This window comes from Morus notabilis, unplaced genomic scaffold, assembly GCF_000414095.1.
Source record: "Morus notabilis unplaced genomic scaffold, ASM41409v2 Scaffold100, whole genome shotgun sequence".
Lineage (NCBI taxonomy): Eukaryota > Viridiplantae > Streptophyta > Magnoliopsida > Rosales > Moraceae > Morus > Morus notabilis.
Genome location: NW_010361820.1, coordinates 1,109,972 through 1,121,030, shown reverse-complemented (window position 1 = coordinate 1,121,030; position 11,059 = coordinate 1,109,972). Strand labels below are relative to the sequence as shown.

Sequence of the window (11,059 nt, the reverse complement as noted above, 5' to 3'; positions counted from 1 at the left end):
AATTTAATAAAGGGAGAAATTTTAAAAGAATTACTGAAGTTAGAGAGAAAAGGCTAAAGTTCAAAGGTCATTTGTGACAAGACATATAATTCTACGGGTAACAGTGTAATTAGGCTAAACAATATACACAAGACAAAGAAGCGGCGTCGTTTTGTGAAATAGCAAGCACAACATCCTTCTAATTTCCACTGTAAATTGAAAAGCCCTAACAACTGGCTAAAACCCAAAATCTCAGCGGCCGTAAAACTCTAACCCCAAACCTCTCTGCTCTCAAAATCGCCGATTCTTCATCATCCTCCTGTTCAAAGGTCAGACTTTTTCTGTTTAATCTCCCCTTAATTTCCCACTCTTGCATCATTTATTTTCTCGGAAACCAAACAACAACGCCAGCAAAGAACTGAGGCTATAGTTGTAGATTAAAGATGGTAATAGTTTGGCAACATTGAGATAGTTGTTTTATTCTGTGGTCCTTAATTAGAGTTTTAGATTTTCCGGGAAAATCCGATGGGGAAGAAGAGGAAGCACGGCGAGACCGAGGTTGCGGCGGCACCGGTGAAGAAGGACGACGCAGCTCCTGAGAGACCGCAGAGGACGCTTGTGGGTTGGAAGGACAAGAACAACAATGAAGCCCGAGAGAGTGCATCGGCCGTGGGTTTTAGGAACAAGGAGAAGGTTTTGGTCACTTGTTCCCGTCGAATTAATTTCAGGTTTGATAAAAAAAAAAATACAAATTCACGCATTCTTTTGCGTTTCGGTTATGTCTTTGACTTAATAATAAAGTTTTATTAGTAAAATAAATTTCCGAAATTTTTTATTTGGCAAAATGCATATGGAACGATCAGGAACGGCCATTTTTTACACACTGTCGTCCTTTGCAAAAATGAAAAATGTCATTTTGCTAATTTTGCCGATTTTACTTTTTTGGTTGGTGGTGATGAAAAGTTGAAACTTTCTTATAGATATCGGCATTTAATGTTGAATGTGGTGTCGCTTTTGCCTCACTGTAAGAAGGATAACAAGGTGGAGTCTAAGGAAACCAAGGGCGCCACTCTAAATGAGCTTGTTGAGCTTAAGAGTTGTTCTTCCTGTTTGTTTTTTGAGGTAAACTTCTTATTGTTCTTTTGGATAACGCGTTGAATTGTATTGTATGTCTACAATTATCGATGAATATGTCTGAGTAATTTTGTCTGAATAAAAATGAAAGATAGATAGTAGGGCTATTCGAGGGAACTTCATTGATAGGGTTTTTGAGGAAAATCAAACTTGTAAAGACAATATTGTCAAATTAAAGCATCCAAAATAGAGAGAAGACTTGGATGATTCATGCCTCCTTCAACAAATTATTGACTATTTCAAATAAATAAAATCTAAAGAATAAGTACACGATTTATTTAGGTTCAAAGTATGATTTGTCATGATAATGTGTATAGGTTTTGTTTCTTGTTGGCAAATTGGTTGAGTTTTGTGAGAATGAAAATATGAAGATTTAAGCATAATGGGAGGGAGAACGATTGGTGCTTAAAGCAAGATTAGGTGTTTGTGATTAGTTTATCAACGAATGAAGCTTTCGTCTGTTTACATTTTTATGCACTGATTTGGTGCCTTTTCATTGTTCAATTTTCAGTGCAGGAAACGAAAAGATCTTTACTTATGGATGGCTAAGTGTCCCAATGGGCCCTCTGTGAAGTTTTTAGTTAATGCTGGTAATTAAATTTGGGCTACCTGACTGTTGATACTTGATGTTACAAGCTTCTTCTTGGTTGCTATATAGAAGTAAAATACCTGCGTTTTTAGTATAGTTTCTCTTATGATTGCAGATTAAACAATTTCATATTGAGTGTATCTGTGCGTTAAATTCATGAGTGTAAAATGTCAGAAAAATTGTGAGTAAAATTTTTCTATGCTCTTTCCAGTGCACACTATGGAGGAATTGAAACTTACTGGGAATCATTTACAAGGATCACGGCCCCTTTTAACATTTTCATCCAATTTTGATCACAATGCTCATTGGAAACTTTTGAAGGAGATGATTACACAGGTAACATGAATCTTGTGTTTTCTTCTGATACGTAGTTCTGTTATGTATTTTTTGTTCCCTCAATGTGATGATTTGTCCCATGGGCCTTGTTGCTATGCATGCATTATACTTGCATATGAAACTGTCAACATGAACTTTTGGCTTTCTTTATATATATATATATATATATATATACCCAAAAGGTCCATGGAAAGTTCTCTTTACTTGTGGTAGTTTTTTCGGCTTTAAACTTAAGCTGAGCCTTGTACACGGACCTTGCATGTTTGACTCTGGAATGATGTAGATGATTGAGCCAAGCAGTTAAGTTTCTGTAGGAGTAAATTCTAGCTTGGTTGCATGATCATTTTTTTGGACATATTGGTACAAGTTATTACTTTGTGCTTCCTTCTTCCTCATTTTCTCCAGATATTTGGAGTTCCAAAGGAGCACAGGAAATCTAAACCGCACCATGATCATGTGTTTGTTTTCTCCATTGTTGATGACCACATTTGGTTCCGGAATTATCAGGTTAGTTATGTCGTATATAATTGTATTAAATTTTGTGTTCTGATGTATAGTATTTCTAGGTTTATGACAATAAGAGACAGATTTGTCAGTATTTAATATTTCTTCTTGTGCAAATATTATGATGGTTCGAAAAAAGGTTGATGACGTGACTGGTTAGTAGGTATGATAGGATAAGGATAGTACTAATGTGATATAGAGAAGTGTTATGATAACTTCTGAAAGATGTAATGCTGTGAGCCATCTTTGTTCTTGGATGCTGACAGTCTCAAAAAAAGAGAGAGATAGAGAAAATGTTACTTTCCATTTTAGTGGTTAATAAAGAATATTTCAAGCAACCTCTATTCTTGATCCTTGAAGATAATGAGAATGTGAGCTTTTGGAATAAGTTGGCATTATATACTTTTACAACATGATGCATCTTTATTCGTGTCACGTGTTGTATTCGTGTCGTGTTTTGATCGTTTTTTTTAAATTTACAGTCAACCCGAACACGACCCGTAACACGAATTTTTTAAAAAACCACAACACGAACACGACACGACCACTTTACGAGTTGACACGACACGACCCGAAAATGACCCATGAATCCGAAATTGACATGAAAATTGTATACTTTTATTTAGTTTTTTACATATTAGAAATAACTTAAAATTCATAACACACTAAATTACAATAACATCCATTGAAATTAAGCAAATAATAGTATAAGATTTTGAGTATAACTGTTATGATATCACAAGTTCATAATAAAATTTAAAATATGAAATGAAAAATATATGTATTTTTTAGTTTTTTACGAGTTTCGTGTCGTGTTCGGGTTAGGCGGGTCTAACCCGAAATTGACCCGTGTTTTTCGTGTCAATTTCAGGTCGACCCGATTCTGACCCGAACATCTTTTTTCTCAACCTTAACCCGCAAAATTCGTGTCGTTTTCGAGTCGTGTCGTGACCCATATTGCCGGCCCTAATTGCGGCGGGCCGGTGTTTTATCATTTGAAAACTTATAGCTCATGGATTTAGGGTTGCAGTGGACTGGTGTATTATTATTTGAAAATTTATCGCTCATGGACTTGTATCTTCTTTCACCACAGATATCTGTTCCTCATATTGAATCAGACAAAATAGCTCGTGGGGGCTTGGATAACATGACCCTTATTGAGGTTTGTGGTAAAATTTTTCTGTGTACACATCTCATTGGGTAGTTCCTGTGAAATTTGACTTGCGGAACTGGTGTCTGTAGGTTGGGCCTCGGTTTTGTTTGAATCCGATCAAGATATTTGGTGGCAGCTTTGGAGGCCCTACGCTGTATGAGAATCCATTTTACATATCACCAAACCAGGTTAGTCATTCTTTTGAAAAAAGAGAGTTTTGGCGGAATCTACTTGCGTGACTATCTACTTGCCGTTTGTTTTATATTTTGTGGGCAATAACTGATGCTATTTACTCCTTTATCGCGCTTAGATTCGGGCATTAGAGAAAAGGAAGAAGGCTGGAAAGTTTGCTAAGAAAGTCAAAGCAAAGACAAGAAGAAAGATGCATGAGCAATCAAATCCACTGGAGCCTGATGAGTTTGCCGAAATGTGGAAGGAATGATCTTTCCCAATTCTCTTCCGTCTTCCGTAGAAAGAGACAATCAGACTGGAAATCATGTTATATTCTGCTGGAAGTGGCAGGTTTTGGTTTTTACTGCCATATCGTATTTTCACTATTAAAATTTGTCTCCTGCTCGATTATATGATATATATTCAAGTTTGGATTTATTGTAACATATTATTACCTTCCCTAAGTTCTCACAATTTTTTTTTTGGATAATCATTAAGGGCTTCTAGTTGGTTGATTATCGTTATGTCATGAAAATGTAGTAAGGTATTTAATTTCGTTTTAAAGAAGGCAAGTGGAGACTTTTATTCTGTTACAAAGGGAAGACTGTTAAAGACTTCTAGTGTATTTCGCTAGTTCAAATCACAACTCAAGTTTTAACATTATAGTGTTCTCTTTTAAAAATTTAAATTCAACTTTTTCTCATACAATTCTTTCACATGAATTTATTTTTTAACTCAAGTTTCCAAGTCAAACGAGCAAAATAAATGAAGACTTCTAGCATGTTCAAGTGACATTGTGAGAAATGATAAAGCAATTTAAGGGTGGTAATTCGTGTCGAAAAATATCAATTCAAACACGATTTGTTTATTAAATGTGTTTAAAATATCAACTCAAATACGATTCATTTATTAATCATGTTAATTGTGTCAATCCGTTTAAATTAATATATTAAATAAATAATTAATATAATAATGACTTATTTTACACGGTCAATACATGTTTAATATGTTTGTTGGTCAATTTATTCATTTTTTTAAGAAAAATAGATGAATTTTATCTACAAATATTAAAATTCACATTATTTATATTTAATATGTCATATAAACTTTCATGTTATATCACATATTATTAGATTGTAGATAATAAATAATTAATCGTGTCAATTCGTGTCACTCCGTGTTAGGAGGTCAACCCTAACTCAACTCATTTATTAATCGCGTTAATCGTATCAATTCGATTATTATGATTCAAACCCATTTATAATAAACTCAAACTCATTAACTTGGTATGGGTTTTGAATCGTATCGTCGTATCGTTATCTGAATTATCAGCCTTAAAACAATTACAATTAATGCTGGTTGGTTTCTTGTTCTTCTATTTTCTTTTTTTAATTTCTTTATAAAATATATATAGGCGTCGTCTTTGATCCGGCAGCCGGACTGAAAACAAAAAACAAATGAACACATTAGGTGAAGTGCTGGAATGCAATCAGCACGTAACATGTCAAATTACAAGAAAATGAACAGTCCAGCTGTTGTATATTAGTCCAGTCAGTTGAATGTTGTTGGTTGTTCTTTTTAGTAACACACAAGAGACATCTGCCACGCGTATAGGCTTTGCTAAGTAGAATTGTCTAATGCCAAATATCTTTACGCAACTGCTTCTACTTGACCTTTCTCAAGCGTTTGTCTTCAATTGAGGTGGAGAGTATCCAAATTGTGCACAAACAATGAACCGATCATTTGGATAACAGGATAAGTCTATTAAAGAACTCCAACTTTTGTCTTTTGGCAGTATGCGCATATGACTTTTGACTTGACAACGGAAAATCTCCAAAAAAAAACAAGAGTTTATCCTTGAAACCCTCACTGACGCGTATTGGATTAAGGATGTAACCGGAAATGGTTTTCTCAGCTTCAAATAATTTTTCAAGGACCACCTACTAATTTGGATAAGTGGGACCTACTTGTATTATAGCAGGATAACTGATGACCTACTCATAATATGCTATAATACATATTTAAAAAATACTTTCACTTTTTTGTCATTCTTGTCGATTATTTTATTTTTTTGTTTAAATAATAATATTTTATTTTTATTTAAATATAAAATATTATGTTAATATAATTCACGTATTAAATAATAAATAAAAAACACTAATATTTCTCTACTTATTTAAGTCACACATTGTTTTCAAAAGAACAGGAAAAAAAAAGTATGATTTGAAGTGCAATTACATCTGATTATCGTTAAAACAAAGAAAGAGAATACAACACAAGCTTGTAAAAGGGTAAAAGAAGTCCCAATTAAAGGATTACATATAACACAAGTTATTAAGACCATTGGAAGAATATGCTTGGCAAACCACCGTCACAAAGTGGATTCTATTCGTGAGCCTCACACTGCGAGATTGACTTTCTGCGCTACCGGTGTCTCGTAGCATTATCAGAGATGCCCTAATCTAATGTGAGGCCCACTCTGCCCAGTTGGTTTCGCTTCCGACGCGGGGAATGCTGTTGACTCTAGTGTACTTATCAACGTTGAAGTTGGCTCCGCACATAGCCCCTTCACTATCAATCCTAGGCATGGCCTTCACTTTATTCATTGGATGCTCAAAGCTCATCAGTCCTCCTTCACTATGGAACATAAAACCTACACCCCAAACATATAACATCTTTGTAAGATTCTTAGGACCCTTCATTCATGTAAACTTGTGTATAAAATTTTGCAAGTAAAACTACTATACATTACATCCTCTTAGCATTTCAAAGGATAACATAAAATTTCATTCAATAAATAAATAAATAAATTGAATCGTTTATTTTTTTTAAAGCGATTTGAATTATTGATTTTTTTTTTTCTCAATTTTTATTAAGTCCACTTGACAATTGTTTGCGACAATTCTATTTGTTTATGCTCGGTTTGTTTTATTTGTTTTAAGGGTTCTGATTTTGATTTAATTTGTTAGTATTTTTCTTTCAAAAAAAATTTAAACTTAAAAAATCAAAATCATAAATAAAGATTCTAAAACCAAACCAAACGTCACCTTATTTTCATACTTTATTTTCATCATTCAAAGAGATTTGAAATTCTGTAAAAAAAAAAGTGGTTGAAATCTTGTGTTCACATCCAACGAGCAAGGAAATTTAGAACAAAAAGTACCTGTAGGAAAAGGCGCAAAGGATTTAGCACAGCCTTCTTTAATAACCTCCAAATCATCAGAAATTACCACAGAGCCATCAGCAGCAATACCCCAATACAGTTTCACCCCACCATCGGAGCCCTAAAGCCAGAAAAATCATATAAGGCCATGTTTGGATCCAAGAATAATGTTGTCCATACACATCTTTTACAAAGATAATCATAGTTATATGTATACATACATATATATATATATATAATATAGAACATACCAAAGCAGCAAAGACTGAACCAGCCTTGCTATCATACACAACAAAGGCAAAGCTTCCTTCAAGACCTTTGATCACTTGGTCGGCCGGGTACGGACCACGGTCGCGGAGGGTCCGATATGCCTCTATGACAAACATGGCCTCGTTTGTGCCCTTTGTAAGACCATATTGTTTATTGAGTAAACACAAGTTGTTCAACGTCCCCAAGAAGAGGCAATATGTGTCCTCAAATCCACAGAACAACCTACGACAAATGAAACTCAAAAAGTTAAAAAATTAACAAACATAGTTTTGTCGATCGCTATGAGATTGTTTTCACCTTTGATGTTTGGAAAAAGGATTGTCGGGTCGAACATAGGCAAGAACAGCGGACTGGCCAAAACTCATGGAGAAAGTGTTGTGAGGGTGGTGAGAGAGGAACTCTTGGAGAGTCTCTTGTGGGAGTTTTGGCCTCTTTGAGCCATTGTAGGAGGCAGGGCTATTGAGTTCCTCTGGTGGGTGAGCAAAAGCTTCGTGGAAAATGGCCAACATTTTTTTTTTTTTTTTTTTTTGGATAGGTGGATGGATTGAATAGAGGTGAGTTTTGATATTTGTTGTTGTTTTTTTTTTTTTTTTTTTTTTTGGGGGTATTTCTTGAATATTCTAGGTGGGAATGAGAAGGGGAATGTGTTTTTTTTTTGGTTTTTATAGGGTCATTCTTTGGGAATTTAAAGTGGCATTGTGGTGATATCATTTTAACTTTGTGGGCGTGGATTTTTGTGTGATGGGATAAGATTCTCGAATTACGATGTATTCTTATCTTTCTCGTCAGTTTTTCCCTATTCCTTTTCCTTTTTCGTTATGGGGAAAAAGATTTTTTTAAATGCCACCCGAAGAAGTTGTCATCATTTATGAGTTGTTTATTAAGGAAGATAAGAAAAAAAAAAAGGAAAGAGGCAATTAGTTTTTTTTCCTCCTTTTTTTTTTATTGAAATCTTTTTAGAATTGACTTTTTAAAATTCGATGAGAAATCGATATTACCATCTTTGTTTAATATTGTTCTTTTTTGCTTAAATTATTTAAGTTAGATCTATTTTAATAAAAGGCAGTTATTAAAGAGGTCAATAATAATTTTTTTAACTATTAAAAAAATAATATAATTTTTTTTTTATAAAAGGAAGTTTTGAACTTTTTCTTTTTTATTTGAATAATTTCTTTTATTTTTTTAATAATTGTTTGGCTGAGTAAATTGCTGTGGTGTAAGTAAGAAAAGAAATTCAGTGAAAAAAAAGAAAAGAAAAGAAAAGTTAAAAGAAAAAAAGCTTTTATTTGGGCACCGATGTCTCTCGAATTATTTATGTTTTTATCACTTGGTTCCAAATAAATTTCATTGGAAGCCAAACCATTTTGAAAATCTTGGTAAAATTCAATCTTATGAAAAAATTAGACAGAATCCTCGGTGTCCTTCACTTAACATGCGCCACTTATCAAGGACAACGTTTGGAATTAACAAAAAGAAAAAAAAAAAGAAATATAACAATCAGAAAAACTAAACACAAAATAATAATTTTTTTTTTATAAAAAAAGATACATCTTTTCTTCTCCTTCATATTCTTTACTCCTATTCCGATCTTCCGAAACGATAAACCAAAACAAATAATAATATGATCCCAATATCGAAGCCAATCACCAAAGGCAGGGTAAGAATTGGGCGCACAATTCAGAAAACCATTGGACCCAATACATGTTCCGTGTTAACGAGTTAAGTTCGAGTTAATCCGTTTATTAAGTAAAATTATATTTACACTTTAAATTTAACAAATTTATTGATAAATTTATCTTTAAGAAAACTAAGTTTATTTACAAATTTTAAAGTTCATAAATTTGCATTTAATACAACATATAAACTTTTATACATCAAATATAATTTAGTTGGAAGTGATACATATAATTAATTGTGTTAATTATTTTTAAAAAAAAATTAATTGTGCCAGTTCGAAACGCTTTGCATTAGACATGTCAATGGTCTAAGAAAGGGGTACCACAATCGTTTAGGGCACAGGGCGTAGAGGGAAGGAACGACAATTTTTTGGTACATTGCAGCGCTGCGCATGTAAGGGACGACAATCGTTGAGAAACTAGGGTGTTACTCGTTTGAGCAATAAAGTCATGAAAACACATAAAAGAAGAGGTGTAGAGAAAAGGGTCATAGAGACGACAAGCTTAAGTTTCCAACTTAATGATATTGTTAAAATACCCCAACTTAATGATATTGTTATTACTTATCATTTTTTAATGATATGGTCAAACTTTATTTTGTCAGACATTTTTTGTTTGATCTTACGATTAAAATTGTATCTAAATTATATATGATTGAAAGGTTGAAAACTGTACCTTTATTTGGTTTATTTGGTAAAATCGATCAAACCGTTTCTCATTTTTCTTGCTGAATTTCTTTGACGGAAGATTAACTATTATGCTATGCTTGAAAGCAAAAAACTATAATTCATTCTGATCTTTCTTTTTTTTTTTTTTCCTTCCAAAAATAAAACCTTTCCAAAATAACGTATTTCTATTGGTAATTTATATTTCTAAACATTAGACCTGATAAATATTCCACCAAAACTTTGAAAAAGAACACGCACATTTGAACCCATTTTCTATAAAGAATGCAAAACGAGTTCTATACATATGATGATTTTTTTTTAATATCCTAACATTGGATTCTCTTTTTTTTTTTATCTCAATAAGAATTATTTATTTAGCTTTGAAAGAAGAAAAAGGAAAAGAAAATAAAAACAGAATGCCTTATTGAGAAAGGAAAATTAGCGAAAGATAAGATAAAAAAAAACTGTGTAGTATGATACAAAATGAGATTGTATTATAGAGATTCAAATCCTCAAACCTTGATTACATTTTGTTCAATTTATGTGCTATTTAATTTGTGATATAATATTAATAATAATGTGTAATAGCAAGAATCTTTTGAAAATAAGATACATTCAGTTTAAAAACTAATATAAATTAAATTTTTTTTAATATAACAAGATACAAAAAGAAATACTCTTAATGATGTATAAAACTTTTATTCTTTTTTTTTTTTATAGAATTTCATTGAATTTGTGTACTTATTTAATTGCTTTATAGAGTTTGATGATTAAAAACTGACAGGGATCCATCTACTGAAGAAAGGAAAATCAAGTTAAACTGGATAAACAATTTGTTACGTGGTTTGGTAAAGATTGGCTGCTGTGCTTATCCGAAACCCACAGGCCACAACCACAAGGTTTATGACAAAGACAACAGTCAGCTTTCCGCTTCAGACTGTATGCCTGTATTTATTTATTTATTTGGTTATTCTATGGGTAGAGCAGTAGGTATAGCATCTTATTTTATTTACTGACCCAGGCTTTTAATTTTTTTTTTTTAGTTAATCTAAAAAGTAGTCTCTCATATTTATCCACAATTGGTTATGATGTTTATCCCGTTCATTTCGCTGATTTGAGTTTAGAATTCGAGTTTTATTACAGTAAAAAGCTCTCAAAAACAGTCACATCTAACTTTTTTGTTACAGTAAAAAGTTCTCATATAAAATCACATCTCAACTCGAATTACAAACTCGAATCAGTAAAGTGAACGAGGTCTTTTTAAATTTCAGTGTTTCTGTTAATTAAATATTAAATATTTTATGAAATCCGTACAAATTAGAGGGTCAAAATTGAAAACAACTTAAAATTTAGGGAGTATTTTGTAGAAATTAATTTTTTTGAATTGTTTAGTCCTTAAACTTTAGATATTTTCAG

General features: G+C 32.5%; 2 protein-coding genes across 3 annotated transcripts; one reads left to right on the top strand and one right to left on the bottom strand.

Annotated features, from left to right (window-relative positions):
- Nucleotides 1-215: 215 nt before the first annotated feature.
- LOC21408354 (ribosome biogenesis protein BRX1 homolog 1) lies at nucleotides 216-4,430 on the top strand. 2 transcript variants are annotated; one of them, XM_010100706.2, is made up of 9 exons: nucleotides 216-308; nucleotides 487-707; nucleotides 960-1,101; nucleotides 1,625-1,703; nucleotides 1,914-2,038; nucleotides 2,444-2,545; nucleotides 3,636-3,704; nucleotides 3,785-3,883; nucleotides 4,006-4,430. In XM_010100706.2, the coding sequence occupies exons 2-9, from the start codon at nucleotides 505-507 to the stop codon at nucleotides 4,135-4,137; spliced, it is 951 nt and encodes a 316-aa protein (XP_010099008.1). In that variant the 5' UTR covers nucleotides 216-308; nucleotides 487-504; the 3' UTR covers nucleotides 4,138-4,430. The 2 variants fall into 2 exon arrangements, with proteins under 2 accessions (XP_010099008.1, XP_024023079.1); XM_024167311.1 differs by having other exon boundaries at nucleotides 479-707.
- A 1,644-nt stretch (nucleotides 4,431-6,074) lies between these two features.
- LOC21408353 (stem-specific protein TSJT1) lies at nucleotides 6,075-7,986 on the bottom strand. The gene is made up of 4 exons (XM_010100705.2): nucleotides 7,597-7,986; nucleotides 7,281-7,521; nucleotides 7,030-7,150; nucleotides 6,075-6,519 (listed from the first exon to the last, which is right to left on the bottom strand). The coding sequence occupies exons 1-4, from the start codon at nucleotides 7,806-7,808 to the stop codon at nucleotides 6,329-6,331; spliced, it is 765 nt and encodes a 254-aa protein (XP_010099007.1). The 5' UTR covers nucleotides 7,809-7,986; the 3' UTR covers nucleotides 6,075-6,328.
- Between the last annotated feature and the right edge of the window lie 3,073 nt (nucleotides 7,987-11,059).

Coding starts and splice junctions, on each gene's coding strand:
- LOC21408354 (XM_010100706.2), top strand. CDS start 505: ATGGGGAAGAAGAGGAAGCACGGCGAGACCGAGGTTGCGGCGGCACCG. Junction 1,704..1,913: donor GAAGTTTTTAGTTAATGCTG/GTAATTAAATTT, acceptor TGCTCTTTCCAG/TGCACACTATGGAGGAATTG. Junction 2,039..2,443: donor TGAAGGAGATGATTACACAG/GTAACATGAATC, acceptor CATTTTCTCCAG/ATATTTGGAGTTCCAAAGGA.
- LOC21408353 (XM_010100705.2), bottom strand. CDS start 7,808: ATGTTGGCCATTTTCCACGAAGCTTTTGCTCACCCACCAGAGGAACTC. Junction 7,522..7,596: donor CCTTTTTCCAAACATCAAAG/GTGAAAACAATC, acceptor CATTTGTCGTAG/GTTGTTCTGTGGATTTGAGG. Junction 7,151..7,280: donor GTTCAGTCTTTGCTGCTTTG/GTATGTTCTATA, acceptor TTCTGGCTTTAG/GGCTCCGATGGTGGGGTGAA.